This window comes from Fragaria vesca, linkage group LG6, assembly GCF_000184155.1.
Source record: "Fragaria vesca subsp. vesca linkage group LG6, FraVesHawaii_1.0, whole genome shotgun sequence".
Taxonomy (NCBI): Eukaryota; Viridiplantae; Streptophyta; class Magnoliopsida; order Rosales; family Rosaceae; genus Fragaria; species Fragaria vesca.
Window position 1 is genome coordinate 17,251,086 of NC_020496.1, and position 16,618 is coordinate 17,267,703.

The following is a 16,618-nucleotide window of genomic DNA, read 5'->3' on the forward strand; positions in this document are numbered from 1 at the left end:
GCTTTTAACAAAATAATAACAACTAAGAGTTAATCACTCAATGGCACACAAAACAACAATTTCAATTATAAGCTAATTATCAATTTAAAGAAAGGTTCCCCGAGAGACCCTACCTGAAATCCGAGCTTTAGCTCCGACGCTAATTGAAATTAGAAACGCAGCTACGCGCATTCTCAAATCCTTATCCTTCTATTTCTGGAATTGCAAGAAAGTCGTCGAACACTCTAAATGATACAATCATGTCCTCAAAACTACAAGGACAGCCCGATCCTTGATATGAAATTCCTCTCATCTTTTCTGGTCATTCCCGAATCAATGTACTCATATCATTTTATTTCCACATCCTAATTCGCTTTTACGCTCAATGTCGTCGTGATATCCAAATGTATTCCGACTACCAATTCAATTCTCCAGACTTACTCTGGACACCCATGTGTTATTCTGTTGATTTCTACATACTCTTCTTAAATTGTCCAACTCCTGCACTAACTCACTTTCTCCATTTGAAGTCAACGCTCCTAGTTCCATATCACAAATCAACTAACAACAAGTATGTACACCAAGACAATCCAAAACAACTATTGTTCTCATAATCCCTATTTACCACAATTCAAGCTGTCGATATCAACTTTCAAACTCTTGAATTCAAGCACTTCAATGAATAGAAGAACACTATTGTTCTTCATTCCAACAACACAATTCAACCTCAATCCTCTACTTCCCAACTTTTCCATTTTCTTGAAACCAAGCCTCTCAACTCCTCACTGTTCTTCATTCCATTTTCTCAAAACTGGAAATCAAGCATCATTAACAACCAAAACCATATTTTGGGATTCACAAGTGACTAAAAGTCTTCGATTCAAACAACACCAAAACACCACCACTGCCGTCGATTCGCCGAACATAGTAGTCACCACACAGTGGTCACTCTGCCCAAAACCATACTTTCTCCAAAACTCTACCAATATTGAATTCAGGCATCTCAACCTACTCCTTTAAAATCATAATACTATCAAAAGCTGAAAACTACAAAAATAACCACATGTTGCTGCGGTGCACAGTAACTTCACGGCGGCCAACCCTCTGCCTAAATATCAATTTCTCCAAAAACACACATAAAATCGAATTCAATTACATAGAGAGGAAGAGCTTAAAGAATAAACCAACTTTGATACCTGAGTCGACATCAAAGCTCGCTGGAATCCGTCGAACTCTCGCCGAAAAATTTAGAAAATTCTCCTATTCGATTCTCCCTCACTTGACCTTGTCTTGACAAGCTGAAGCCACAGGGACGTCAAGGATGAGGAGACGAAGCTATCCATACCGATGAGAGACCTCGACTTGGCCGGAATTGGAAACTTACCGGCGAACCCAGCCTCTCCTTCTTCTGCTCGATTCTCTCTCACACGACCTCTTCTGAAGAAACTAAGACCATAGGGAAGATCACGAGGCCAAGACGAAGCTACCAGTACCATTCACGCTCGCGGTCATGGTCAGGATCGAAAAAGCCCGATCGGAGCCCTAAAACTTCTCCCCTTCGATTCTCTACAGTGGACCTCCTCATCGAAAACGAAGACCATCTTGAGGTCGGGGACGACGATACAAAACTCTGGCCACCGGTGGGACGCCGAGAGACGGTCGGACGACGTAGGGAGCGATCGAGCTCCGCCGGTGTGCTCTAGACCGTGGTCGGTCTGGGTCGAGTTGATCCACCCCGATATATATATATTCCCAAATCGACGGTCCATATTAGACGGTGTGTAAGATCTGACGGTCCACATGCAGCCGATTTAAAAATATATTTTTAATTAATTTTTGGAAAACACCAACTTCTAAAAATCATTAAAAATAGCTCCAATGTCCAAACGGTCCTCCGAAAAATCCTATGAACTCGTACCGACGTCTAGATTAATCATATGGGCTCGAAAGATAAAATTTGACAAACTAAAAATTTGAATAATTTTCAAAATCCACAAAGAGAATAAAGAATAATAGAAATTGAAATAAAAATAATTCGAAAATAATTTTTCTTTTAAAAATAGAAAATCAAATTTTCAAGATGTTACAGTTCCCTATACGTATGCCATCATCGTTAAGAAAACTGTTTGTCACCATCTTGGTTTACTGTATGCCCCACGGGGTACGGAGTTTATGAGACGAATTTTATCCATTCATGGTAGAGGATTATCCTTCATCGAGCAATACAAACAACTCATGTCTAGCAAATAGACTTTTGCAAGACTTGAACAAATTGCTGGTGCAACATATAGAGAAAGTCAGTTTCAGATTACGATTTACTAAAAATGACTAAAGACTGTGGTGAAAATTCTTCCATTCCGAGGCTAATAGAAAATGAACTTTCAATTATCATTCCTGAAGAAGACCGTGATGCAATTCGCAATTTGAATAAGGATCAGACTTTTGTATACAACTCAATAATATCTTCTATCAAGTGTCATGATAATGTTATATTCTTTGTTAATGGTCCATGAGGGACTAGAAAGACATACTTATATCGTGTTTTGTTAGCAAGCTTGAGAAGCAATGATCATATTGTTTTGGCAACAACATCTTCTGGAATAGCAACAACAATATTGCTTAGTGGGATGACAACACACTATAGGTTTAAAATTCCTTTAAAGCCTGATGAATCTTCAACATTCTACATTGAAAAACAATCTGATTTAGCAGAGTTGATTAGACGATCATCTGCAGTTATTTGGGATGAAGCTCCAATGATGAACAAGTATGCGTTTGAAGCACTAGATCAAATAGTTGAATTGCCATTTGGAGGAAAGGTGATGATATTTGGGGGCGATTTTTAACAAGTTCTTCCTGTCGTCAGTAAGGGTACAAGATCACGGATGATGCAATCCAGTTTGATTAATGCTACATTTTAGAGGGATGTGAAGATCTTTCGTTTGACACAAAATATCAGATTCATCAATGATCCAGAGTTCTCAAAGTTCTTACTTCGAGTTGGTAATACAGAACAACCAACTATGGTTGAAGACATGATACAGTTACCTTCGCCCATGGTCATGGTATAGTTACCTTCGCCCATGGTCATACCATGACCATGGGAGGGTGAAGAATCGATCAACCAACTGATAAATCAGGGTTGAAGAAAGGTGCCCCAATCATGCTTTTGAGGAATATTGACCCAAAAATTCTTAAATTCGATTTCACCTTCTGTACGCCGCCGCATCAATTGATTATAAAGAAAGGTGCCCCAATCATGCTTTTGAGGAATATTAACCCAAAAATGGGGTTGTGCAACGACACAATATTGACTTGCCGCAGATCATATAACAATCTAATTGATGCGGAGATTTTAAATGGACAATTTAAGGGTATAAGAGTTTTCTTACCAAGAATCGCTCTTAAGTGTGCTAACGATGCTGGACTCCATTTTCAGATGATAAGAAAGCAGTTTCATGTAAAGTTGAGTTTTGCACTTACCATAAACAAGTCATAAGGATAGACAATACCAAATGTTGGTATTTATCTTCCCGATCATGTGTTTAGTCACGGACAGTTGTACGTGGCTTTATCAAGAGGAGTTTCAAAGGCAACCACCAGAGTATTGGTAAAGAAAGGTTCACTCGACGTTGAGGAAGGGGTGTTCACAACAAATGTTGTGTGTAAAAAAATTTTGCTTCTTTCCACGTGATGTGATTTTTAAAATATACCTATCATGAATGGCTTAATTTTTTAAAAAAGCTATGAGTTGCATACATGACACATTTTTATTTGTTCAGGACTCCATGAAATTGCTAAGCTTAAGGCATGTGGACTCATTGTATACAAGCATTGCTCCACGCGTGCACCGTAAGATAATGTCAAGGCCGTGGAGAAAGTTGACCAATGTATGGGGATTTAAACAACTTTGAGTTACAATAGGAGCTTAGTTGTGTGATCATGCTTATATTGTTTTTCGTGTTGTTGTACGTGACTTTCCTGCTTTTTCTTAGTATGGTTATCTTGGTTGTATTTATGAAGAGAATGTTTCTTTCTCGGATGTTAGTTACTTAATCTTTTAATGAACTGCAGATCGAAACAGAAATTGAATGCACGTGCGAGCGCGGCCCTTCGGCACGTGTTTGTAATTATAATATTTTCATATTAAAAATTGCAAACATTCTTTTTTTTTTGTAGGGTATTTTAGTAATTAAACTAGTTTTAATTCTGATTTCATATCGTAAACAACATCAATCGTAATTAGTTTCTGTAGAGGCCTAAAAATCCAGCTAGCAGACCCAATTAATTCGTCAAGCTCGATTCATGCTTTAAGCCTAATTCTACTCGCAAACATCATGCCATGCACGTGGACCCAAGCCACATTCATGCACTTGGGGCTTACAAGAACGGATGTGGTGTGGAAGGTAACGAAATCGCATGAGGTCCATTATTAGTTTTAAGATCGTTGGTAATTTCGGACTTGAGACTGAAATTCATGTTCAACGACCTAACTCTTAATACAGATAAATGAAGAAGAGAAGCCCAAAAGTTAAGCCCAAACCCTTTAAGGTCCAAATAAAAAAGTAAGCTTCTTATTTTCAGCCACATATTAAAATATGAAGCAAAACAACAGCAGAATCCCAGCTGCATATTTTCTGCGTGAAATCTGCCCAAAACCTACAATCACACTTTCAAAGCCTATTCTACAATTTCAATTTTAAACACAACCTAACAAACCTATAAGCAATATAAAAACCAATATATGTTTTTAACCTGGCCATTCCTTTACCCAGCAATGAAAACATTCAACCTACCTTTAGCTTATAAATAGCTGTTGTTATCAACCATAAGGAGAACGAGGAGGAGGAGGAGGAGGAGGCTAGCAAGCTCTCTAGTACTCCTCTTCTGCCATCTCTCCCACCATGCTTCTATCTCAAGCCTTTATCCAATCTCATATCCATACCATTCCCAGATCCAAATACAACCCCAAAAGCACATATGCAAACCAAGCAGCAAGCTCAAGCAATCCACCAATATCTATCCCAAATCTCTTATCTCATATACCTCAATTGGGTTCTCTTCTTTTGAAACTCGTGCTTTTCTAGCTCCCACGCCATGCACATCTTGCTAAGCCTCTTTTAGAATGTTCGATTCACTGCTCTTAACATGCAAAGGAGTTGCCGTGAAGAACACAACATCAAGGTTCTTTGGATTATCAGTCATTCGAAGTTTGCTGGGCCTAGTCTTCGCTAACTCAGACAAAATGACAAATTTTGGGCTCGGCTATGCTTGTCTCACTACCGTACGTACACCCTTAATCAAAAGTGCCCACAATATTTTCATTCATGTTTTGATTCTTTATGGTAAGTAAACAGTAGAATGAAATGAAATAACCGAATCCGATTCTTGTTGATACCGTTTCATGGTAATTTTCATTCCAAATTAATAAATGTGTCTGAAAAAAAAAAAACTACAAAAGGAAAAAAAAAAAAAAATACTAGCGCATGCGGTGTTGATTGGGCGATACGTGTGAGCAGAACAGTCCAGACTCCAGAGCTACAATTTGCCGCCGTATCAGTCTCCTTCACTCTTCATATCCCACATGATAAATCCTCTCCTTTACTCTCTCTAAACCCCAAACCCCCAAACCCGGCCGTGTACTCTCCAATGGCTTCAATATCGGCCGACCTAGCCGCCACCCTTCTCGGGCTCACTTCCCGCCACTCCGCCTGGGTCGGAGCCCCGGCCCTATTTTCATGGAGACCCAGGACTTCCGCGCTACGCTACTCAACTTCAACTTCCTCGTTTCGCCACAGACTCGTCTCCAAACCTAAGCGAGTCTCAAGAAGGTTCTCTGTGGCCGCCACCACTGCCTCACCGCCGCAGAGCGACGGCTCCGACGTCTTGACGCAGATTCCTCCGGATAATCGTATCCCGGCGACGATAATTACCGGCTTCTTGGGCTCCGGAAAGGTTAGGTTTTTCATTTCCGGTTGAATTCCGTTGATTTAAGACCGTCGTGTTAAGCGTTCATTGCTGAAATGAGTTTTGTGAATGCGGAAAATGGCAGACTACGTTGCTTAACCATATATTGACTGCGGACCACGGGAAGCGAATTGCTGTGATTGAAAATGAGGTATCAGAGTGTTTTGGTTTCTGAAATTATTGTTAGTGTGCCGAATTTGTGTTGTGTATTGAAGGTGTGAGGTTTTGTTGTATTTGCAGTATGGTGAAGTAGACATTGATGGTTCTTTGGTGGCTGCGAAATCGGCTGGGGCGGAAGATATTGTAATGTTGAATAATGGGTGCCTGTGCTGCACTGTGAGGGGTGATCTTGTGCGGATGATTTCGGAGTTGGTTAATAAGAAGAAAGGGAGGTTCGATCATATTGTGATAGAGACTACGGGTATGAATCTCAATTATGATAAGCTGAAGTTGTAGGGCTTACAAAATCCTTTATAAACTGAATTTGGTTTGGATATGGTGGTGAGGGTTGAACTTCATGGGTTACTTCTCTTTGCAGGATTGGCAAATCCAGCACCGATAATTCAAACATTTTATGCTGAAGATCAGGTTTTTAATGATGTCAAGTTGGACGGTGTTGTCACGTTAGTTGATGCTAAACATGCTCGACTTCATCTGGATGAAGTCAAGCCAGAAGGAGTTGTTAATGAGGCAGTAGAGCAGATTGCTTATGCTGATCGTATCATTGTGAATAAGGTATGGATGATTACCGCGCTGTCTTTTTGCATCTTCTTTAATGGGACAAAGTGTGTCTTCAACCACATGAGTGCTTCATAGGCTACTTGGTGGTGCTCCATATGCTAAATGGTCTTGGCTCTTACAGTTTCCGTGGTTTTGTTGTTGCATTAGAAAAAATAACATAGTGGTGTCATCTGCATTTCTGAAGCTGTGCTTGCTGTTTTCCTCTTTTTCTCCATGGCTTTATTTAAACAAAGATTCACTTGAAGAATATTCTAGGATAGTTATTTTTTGTTTTCTTGTTTGTTCTGATGCTAGACTGAAGTATGTCCATTTTTTATCCAGACTGATCTTGTTGGCGAGCCAGATATTGCTTCTTTGGTGCAGCGAATAAGGGTGTGTATCCTGCTTCTTTTTTGTTCTTAAGATTCCCATAAATGATTATTTTACTAAACAGATGTACGTTGGAAACAGAACATCAATGGCATGGCTCAACTGAAGCGTACAGAGTTTGGAAAAGTTAACCTGGATTATGTACTTGGCATCGGAGGATTTGATTTGGAGAGGTTATCTTTCTTACTCATTTCCTTGGTGTTGGGTTGAGACAGTTCTGTTCTTTGAGGATGTTGCCTGACTTGCTGTTTCTGGTCATTTTGGATTACCCACTTTCTTCAAATTAGGTTATCTTCAATGATGAATAATGGGTATACATGTCTAATGCAAGTTGCATGTTGAGAAAAGGTTGACAGTATATTTATCTAACATAAGTTTCTAGATTTTCAAGGTTGAATCTTTCATTCGATCTAATATGAGCTTTTCAATTAACATGGTTGACCCATAGTCCCATACACGATTCGTAGGTCACAAAGTTATTTAGTTAGGATGCTATTGTTAGCACTCTGAGAAAGGTATCTACAATTATTTTGTCGGTGAAAATGATAGAAGATTGACTCTGGACATTTGGATTATTGGGAGTGTTAAAGACTCACTCTCAAATTGATCTTGGAATAATGTTTTTTTTTTTTTTCCTCCTTTAAATCGTATTTTTGTAAGATCTTTTGAACACCATTGTACTGTTAAATAAATGTTAAATGAAACCTTGTTGAAACCGTCATTCATATAAAAGAGATGATCGGGGTATATACTCTCTTTGTCTTATCTATTTTCTTTGTCATTGAATCACTGTCAATATGTTTGATAATGGTTAAACATGTTGACACTTCATTGTCACACCAGAGAATGTGCTTGGAATGTTACACGCTAATCTTTGCTCTAATCTTGCCAGGATAGAGAGCGCTATTGATGCTGAAGGTGAGAAGGAGGATCACGATCACCATAATCATGATGACCATCACCACGATCATCATCACCATCATGATGAAGAACATGATCACAAACATGGTAAATCTATTTTATCATTGAAGCAGATGCTCATTTTGACTACACTTTGTTTAGTATTTTTGTCTTACCTAGGACAATGTTAATTTATCATAGACAAGCCAACTATCCAATAATCCTATTTCCTCACATCTACCCTGTCTCCGAAAATTCTCTTTCTACTCCTACATACACCAGAGAGAGCCAAAATAGCATATCTCAGGCGTAACTGTCGTACTGAAAATCTTCCTGAGCAACAGACATGCTGCCAGAACACACAACAAGCCAAACATAACCAGCAAGCAGGACCAAATCTCATTGCATACTTGCAATGTCAAAAATAAAATGATCTACAAACAACCCGTCCTCCTTCCACAATACACCCCACCAAAGAGATGACTAATAAGCACAAGACATGTGACAGGTATTCATGCTTTCACGAGTCACCAACCTGGTAAAGATTTTCACCTTAGATGGACTGCCAGCCTCTCAGACCGACTTAAAATGTTTAAACAGAGGATCCCTTTGGTTGATAGCCTATAAGAAAGAGTTTTTGCAACTTAGGAGCCAGCGGGATGAAAAAATTACATCTTTATCTACAGGCTCATTTGCAAACACAGACGTTAACACAAGTCTAATTATTTTTGGAAATCATTGCGTCAGCATCTTATGACAAAAAATAGGATAGGAGTAATTTCAGTTTACCCCTCTAAGGTTTGGAGTTAACATCATTTCAGTCCCCATACTTTTAATTTTGAAAATTTACCCTCTAAAGTTTCCAATTTTCATAAATCATGCCTAATTGCTGAAATTCCATCCAATTTCAATATTAAATGCTAGCATGGAATCTTAAAAAAAGGCCCTAAAAGACGATTTTTGTTGTTCTATGACTATTTTAGCCCTTAAAGTGAGTTATAAAGTCAAAATTAACATCCAAATTAGACGGAATTTCAACAATTGGGCATAATTTATGAAAATTGGAAACTTTAGGGGGTAAATTTTCAAAATTGAGAGAATGGGGACGGAAATGAATTTAATCCCAAAAAATATCAAGACACAATCTTTCATGTGGTTTACTAATGCAGCTGCTTCATTTAATTACGTGTACTTTACTGTAGTAACTTGATTGGTTTATGAGTTCTAATATTCCATTAACATCTATCTTGATCTCGCTACTGCACTTTGAGCATAGTTATGAACTGATATTCATGCATTTGGAACTCTTATATTCAGAACATCACGATGGCCACCACTCCCATGATCATGTCCATGATCCTGGTGTTTCTTCTGTCAGTATTGTATGTGAAGGGAACTTGGATCTTGAGAAGGTTTGTTCTTTATATAGTTTTAGCTTACTGTGCGTTGTATATGAATCTGCGTTTATAACTCTTGTAAAACATGTGGATTTTTTCATACTGAATTTCCTTTTATTGAACTAATACACATTTGATGGGTAGTTACACCGGCTATTTAGTTAGATTGCATTTTTTGTTTGTTTTATTTTTGTTTATTTATTTTTTTTGTCTGGAGTGTATAGAAAAAATTGTACTGATCAACTGATGGACTTTGATAATTGTAGGCCAACATGTGGCTCGGCACACTGTTGTTGGAGCGGAGTGAGGATATATATCGGATGAAAGGTCTTCTATCTGTTCAGGGTATGGATGAGCGATTTGTCTTCCAGGTGAGATGTTCTTGCATGTCAAGTTTAGCGAAAGCTACTTTCTTTCGTCAATTTTCTGAGTTGGTGATGCTGCTAATGAAGCAGTTAAATATATAAATTCTCGGTAACTTTTGTATGTTTCTACTTCAATATATCTCGTTTGGTTGTGAAACAGGGAGTTCATGATATATTCCAAGGTTCACCTGATCGATTGTGGGGCCCTGACGAGCCAAGAACAAATAAGATTGTTTTCATAGGGAAAAACTTAGATGCACAGGAGCTGGAAAAGGGTTTTAAAGGCTGTTTACTGTGAGTACCAACGAATGCTCTTAATTGCTTTTGTGTCTCTTTTGTCTATTACTGGATAAGGGATAGCTGAACATTATTACTGTCCATGTGGTGTCTGCGGTAAAAGTGAATGAGAATTAATTTAACTAAGAGCGAAGTACTTATAAAGATTACTTTTGTTAGCTTGTTCAGCATAAAGCCATTCATATATTTTTCTAGTTAACAAAAATGTCATCGTCTTTATCAAGTCACTGTAATTGTAATCTATGGAAAAGTTAATACCTCAAAATGAGACGACATTCATAACCAAAGTTATCATTCATATACCAAATGACTATGAGAGGTCTAAAGAATGAATTGGAATGTTTGAATAGAAACCCCCATGAAATGCAATTATATTGTAAATTCTCACTAAAAATGTTAGTCTATAAATAGAGTAAATAGAGTACAGTACACAGAAGTAGGTTCCGGTTGCTGAGCCAAGTTACCCTACAACAGCCAGTTTGCCAGTTTACTTTTTAGCCTCACCTAACCTAACCGGACATCATGTGAAAACTGCAAGACCAAAACGTCAGACTTCCTACAATTAAATTACTTCATTCAAGTGATACAACCACCAAACCATAAATCATGATATGAAGTTTTCATCACATTTTTCAAAAGAAGTGGGGTTTACTCACCCTCAGTAAAAGAAAGAAGCTGATCTTTGATGAGAAATAGACAGTTAAAATACACACATTCCTACATCAAATAGGACTAGTGTAAGCCTGCTGCTTTTATCACCCCCTCATTCTTCCTTGCTGGTTCAGCAATCTTCCTGCTGGTTTTATCACCTCATCATTCTTCCCTGCTGGTTCAGCAATCATCTTTGATGGTACGACATTGCGGGGGATGTAACCACTGGCAGATGGCGTTCTTTATTTTCTTTTGTTTTTTGGGAAGCGAGATAAGGGCTACCTCATCGCCATTCCTTGAAATTTTATTGATAGAAGTTACAAAGGAAATGGATACTAGACTAGGCCAAAGCCACTTTCTGAAAAGTGATACAAAGAGCAACTCCATTACAAGAGTAAACTTACAAATGAAAAGCAGCTAGAATAGGATGTGTGAGTGGCCTTGATACAAGATGTAGACCAATATATGAATATATCACTTTGAAACTGGCAGTAACGACAAGAATCCACCATATATTTAAACAACCATAGGTCAACTTGCTGCAGCAGTTAGAGCAAGCAAGTCCCACTTGAGTAAGAAACAAACACATTGACGCCTAGCACTCGTAGACCACCATCTCAGCATATACCAGCACCTTCATTTAGCAAGCCTTGCACTGGAAGTAACAAGCATGGAGTAAAAAAACCGTCTTTCTGCAGCAACCCATTCATAATAATAAAGGTCTACATGGACATCGACCCGTATATGAAGGTCAGGACTCAGGAGACCTAGCTAACCCATCCATATAGAGATACTGAGCGATCACAGAGGGAGGATTTGATGCCAAACCAGCAAACTTGAAGCCAAGCCCAAGTTTGCCAAGCTATATGGAATTCCCCTCTCTAAGAATGTGAGAGCATCAAAAATGCATCAACTGAATTCCCCACTTGCATCACGATAAACACAACCACAAACAAGGATTTCCTTCAGACATGTCGTCGGTATTGAAAATTCATCCATAGAATGACTGGAGGACTCCAAAATACCAATCAGCAATGCCCGCTCTCTTATTGCAGATAATAATCAGCAAGAGCAATACATCCGGTGTTGGTGACCTGGTAAATTTCTTGCACTATAACACCAATTGACAAATGACAAGATACGTATTAGAAACCAGCTTTAAAATGAAACTACTAACATAATATTTGAAGTATGTATGCCCCATCTCAATATTTAACCCAGAAACTGATACCCTGAGTCCTGCATCAGTAATGTGCTTGGGAGATCTTCAGTATAGCAAGGTCTAAGAATCCATAAGTATCTAAAGCTAGCACTTTTTAATGAGGCATTGAGTTGTTACGAATTACATTATACCAAGACCTAGCCCATGGTAACAGCTCCTCTACCAATGAGGGAAAGGGAGCTGCATGCTGTAATTGTCTAACTTTACCAGTGGGCAGCATAGAAATCCCTTCCAGGATTATGTCCATGCCACAAACATAATGAACCAAGCAAAATTCAAGTAAAATAGAGACATCCAACATAAATCTGGCTTGGTGAGAATCTTTTGTATAATAATTCAAAAGTGAGTACCATGCTACTTACAGATTGATTGCACTTGTATTTGGAGGCCAGGCCTGCACAGTTCTCAATTTTGACAGCATAAGAGTGCCAGTCCTGCTGGAACGTTATCATGTCGTAGTGAATCCAACTACTGGAACTTAGTGTCTGACCTCCCGAAAGGGAGCTTGCAATACTTTCTGCAATTCAATTTCATGATCAGATAATTTTACCAGTTTCTGCAGATAATTTTGCACATTATATATTCACAGGAGAAATAAGTATTCAAATTACCAGAACTGAGGTGGATGAGATTGGCAGTGCCCTCTATACAGAACGTCACAGCCTCGCAGGTGGGAGTGTGGGATTTAGATAAACTAAAATCCCAAATCTTTAAACATTAACTTTGGAATGAGTGTCTCCAAATTTAGCTCACAACCTACAGAGTCCATCAGGGAGACACTGCAGATAATGCCAGAAAAATCCATTGTAAGCCAACTGCCAAAACCCCATCCAAGCCATATACAAATATCAGCTTACCCTGTGTCGCATGGTAGCACATCTATCTTTTAACTCCATTTTAACCACCACTTCCATGTGGTTAGCTCATGTAGCTTGGCAATAAGGTTTTCTGTATACAGAAATACATAATTAGACGACTTGCCCATCATAACCTGAATCACAAGAAATCCTATTCCAAACCACTTACAGATTTTGGAACTTGCATATGCAGACAGTTCAGTTGGTTTGAACATCTGACTTCCCACAAGTGTAAATTAGATTCTGCATGTAATTGACACCTTAGGTTAGTTATAGTCTTAAACCTAGAGAGTACAAAAATATGCTAAATGCAAATGTTTAACTAGAAATAAATAAAGTAGATGAGGGATTAAGATAACTACCAGAAGTGGAAAGGCATGTTTCAAGGTTCCCTTGCATACTGCTGTGTTGAGTTAAACTACTCCAACACTTCCGTAATCTCATCTTCTTCCTTATCATCAACCATAGAAGCAGCACCTTTATGAGTTTCTCGTCCCCTAGTGATGCCATTGATTTTGATGCTCGAAATGTGAGAAACCTTGGACCATACCTTTCCGCCGCCTTCTAGGAGACCTTGAGTAAGAATGGGACACCAATCAATCACCAATTCATCCAGCGGTGTCTCCCACAGGAAGTGAGGCAACATTTGCAGGAGAGAGCATGAATTAATTCGTAATGAAGAAAGGACTGGCATGATTGTGCACCCTTCCACTCCTTCCCACTCTTCCCAATTCTGCATGACTCTGAAACTGAGTTGTTTCAAATTTGGGAATGACACTTGATCAATATCTGTTTCTGTTCCCAAAAATCCTGCCCCAATTTTCTTCAGACCATGCATCCCGGACATTTTCAGTATTTCAAGAGATGGCAACTTCCCAAGAGGAGGCAAAGTTTCACAATACGTCCATTCTTCAAGAATAAGATGCCTCAAAGTCTGTAACGGCATCGTCCAATTGGGAGGCACAGTGAGGCCATGGTACTCAGCAATGCGTAAAGTTTCCACATGATGTGGTCGTAAGACATTCAGTAGTTCTGCATCCCCTTTTATCCTCTCATCTTCTTCATTGTCAAAATCTAATTCCAAACTGGGGAGGACTACATTTTTCAGTTCTGCTTTCCCAGCCTCACTGACATCTTTCACGTTCCCGAGGCTTTTTATGGAAAGTGCATCATTCTCGTCACCAGAACTTACATTACACCCGAGTGGTGTTAGTATCCTTGTCAATCTCCCAATCACCTCTTGCAAGAACTCTATCTCCTCTATCTCGTGCTGCTCATCCTTAATAAGCTTTTCGACATCGACATTAACAAGTCCGGGGCACTCATCAAGGCATAAGGTTTGCAGATTATGCAAATTAGAAACAGTACTGGGCAAGGATTTCAAAGAAACATTATAAGACAAATTAATATCCCTCAACCGAACCAACTTACCAATCCCTTCTGGCAAGTACTGTAGCTGAATGCAACCAGCAGCATGAAGATGCCTTAAACCAATCAGCTTTCCAATGGCCTCTGGCAATTCTACAAGTCGCTCGCACCCGTTTAGGCGCAAGGTTTGCAGACGATATAAAAAACATATGAATACCGGTAGTTCTGTCAAAAAAAGATTATAGGATAAATCAAGATACCTCAAATCCTCCAATCTACCAATCCCTTTTGGCAAGTACTTCAGCTTCTTACAACCATCAACATGAAGATTTTTCAAATAATTAAGTTTTCCAATGGCCTCTGGGAGTGCTTCAAGTCCCGTACACCAACTGAGGCGCAAGGTTTGCAGCTTGTTCAAGTCACATAAACCATCTGGTAGATTTTTCAGAGAACAATTAGCAGACAAATCAATGTACCTCAAGCAAACCAGCTTACCAATCACTCCAGGCAAGGACACCAACTCCCCACAACCAATTACATGAAGATTCCTCAAGTTGCCAAGTTTATCCATGCCCTCAGGTAGTTTCTCAAGCCGCTCACACGAAATTAAGTGCAAGGTTTGCAGATTGTATAACTCACACATAGTGTAGGGTAATTCTTTGAAAATTCGATTGTGAGACAAACTTATATACCTCAGATGTATCAAGCTACCGATGGATGTTGGAACTTCATGGATACGATCACAATTCAAACTTAATGTCCTGAGGTATTTCAACTGCAAAATCAAATCTAGGTCAAGGGTAGAAATTTCTGAATCAAAAGTTGTGAGGGTACGGAGATTTTGGTAGTTGGATATTGAAAAAGACGATCGAGTCAGCTCTCGGGATGCACATGTCAAGGTCAAATGATGGATTTTATCAGGCTCTCCTAGATCGTCAGCATGCTTCTCCACAGTAACACATTCATTTTTGGTGAGGAACTGCAAAAAGTCATGCACCATATCATGCATTTTGCACCATCTTATATTTCCTTCTTCATCTTTCTCAAAATCTTGGAAGAGAGACCTCATCACTAACTCTTCGAAGTACCTCTGACCCACTGTTTCCTTTTCTTCATTTTCTTCTGAACTGAGATAGTCTTGTGACATCCACAACTCAACTAAACTATCCATATCAAACAGAAAATCTTTTGGGAAGACAGCACAGTACAAAAGACAAGGTCTGATTGCCGGGGTCATATCATAGTAGCTTAGTAGCAGCCCTTGGAAAATTTGTTGCTCAACCTCTTGTAATTCCCATATCTTACTATTTAAAACATCTTCCCATTCTTTAATTGTTTCCTTATAGAGCATAAGACTACCTAAAATCTTTGTAAGAAGAGGCAAACCATAGCACCTTTGCACAAGCTTTCTAGCAATAACTTCTTGAATTTCATACTCTGCTGACCCGTCTTTTTCCCTATCAAATTGTGCACAGTCATGGAATAGTGAAAAACAAGCATCGTTACTCAACCTCTGCAAACGAATCATGTTTGCAGTTCCTCCCATCATCTTAGCAACCTCTACATTACGTGTGGTCACTAATACTCTACTGCCAAATGCACATCTTTGCAAAGCTCTCTGTAAGTATTCCCAATCGCTATAGTGTGTGGTCCACACATCATCCAGGACAAGGAGGAATTTCCGATTCTCAACCAGTGACCATATACATTGATGTAGAGTTTCCAACTCATTTGATTTGCTTTGGATTACATCAAAAGTCTCAACGATAGCTTTGGCAATGTGAACCTGATCAGAAGGGTCTGAGACACGAACCCATATTCTTTTCTCAAAATGGGTCTTTACCATGGGATGATTATAGGCCAGTCGAGCAAGAGTTGTTTTCCCAATTCCTCCCATCCCTACTATAGGGATGACAACGGGACGCCTTTCATGTTCACTACCCTCACTAAATAACTTGTGTAATAGCAATTGCAATTCCTCATCGCGACCAAATATCTTATCTGTCTTGACAAGAGACAGGACCTTCTGTCGTTTTATCTGTCCGACGCTTCTTTCTATTCGTCGGTATTGAAAGGTATCCCTTTGAATAGCGATCTCAGTTAACCTTTCAACGAGTATTCTAATCCTCCGGGAGATGATTTTCAGTTTTCCCCGGCCAAAGTGGCCTAAACAAAAGGAATCAGAGAGAATCGGGATGCATACCTTCTTCTTCGTAGCACCAGCAGCAGTTGCTCGTGTTTTCCTTCTGTTAACTTCAACGCTCAGCTCATCCAACACGTTGTCCATCTCGTAGCACACTTTTTCCAGGCCATCCAACCAGTGTCTCACAGATATGTCCACCACTTGCCTCGCCTCTGCATCCACAAGGACAGATTGAACGCCTCTGAGAGTGATGATGAAATTCTCAACGCCCACGCCCAGGCGCACATCTTCTTCTCTGAGTTGCCCCGTTAACGAAGTCAATCGTCCTAGAAGCCGGGAAACGAGCGCCTCACCCATCGCTG

General features: G+C 39.4%; 2 protein-coding genes across 2 annotated transcripts; one reads left to right on the forward strand and one right to left on the reverse strand.

The window, feature by feature from the left end:
• The first annotated feature begins 5,466 nt into the window (after nt 1-5,466).
• On the forward strand, nt 5,467-10,276 carry LOC101309849 (COBW domain-containing protein 1-like). The gene is made up of 10 exons (XM_004303222.1): nt 5,467-5,934; nt 6,032-6,097; nt 6,187-6,367; nt 6,485-6,681; nt 7,009-7,059; nt 7,138-7,229; nt 7,949-8,064; nt 9,274-9,368; nt 9,620-9,724; nt 9,879-10,276. The coding sequence occupies exons 1-10, from the start codon at nt 5,629-5,631 to the stop codon at nt 10,014-10,016; spliced, it is 1,347 nt and encodes a 448-aa protein (XP_004303270.1). The 5' UTR covers nt 5,467-5,628; the 3' UTR covers nt 10,017-10,276.
• Nucleotides 10,277-13,869: 3,593 nt separating this feature from the next.
• Nucleotides 13,870-16,613, reverse strand: LOC101315458 (putative disease resistance protein RGA3-like). The gene is made up of 2 exons (XM_004305443.1): nt 13,983-16,613; nt 13,870-13,896 (listed from the first exon to the last, which is right to left on the reverse strand). The coding sequence occupies exons 1-2, from the start codon at nt 16,611-16,613 to the stop codon at nt 13,870-13,872; spliced, it is 2,658 nt and encodes an 885-aa protein (XP_004305491.1).
• Nucleotides 16,614-16,618: the final 5 nt, after the last annotated feature.

Excerpts from the sequence above, each read along its gene's own strand:
- LOC101309849 (XM_004303222.1), top strand. The coding sequence starts at position 5,629 with ATGGCTTCAATATCGGCCGACCTAGCCGCCACCCTTCTCGGGCTCACT. Across the intron at positions 6,098-6,186 it reads TTGCTGTGATTGAAAATGAG|TATGGTGAAGTAGACATTGA; the intron begins GTATCAGAGTGT and ends TTGTATTTGCAG. Across the intron at positions 9,369-9,619 it reads GGAACTTGGATCTTGAGAAG|GCCAACATGTGGCTCGGCAC; the intron begins GTTTGTTCTTTA and ends TGATAATTGTAG.
- LOC101315458 (XM_004305443.1), bottom strand. The coding sequence starts at position 16,613 with ATGGGTGAGGCGCTCGTTTCCCGGCTTCTAGGACGATTGACTTCGTTA. Across the intron at positions 13,897-13,982 it reads AGATAGAGTTCTTGCAAGAG|CCTCGGGAACGTGAAAGATG; the intron begins GTGATTGGGAGA and ends TTCCATAAAAAG.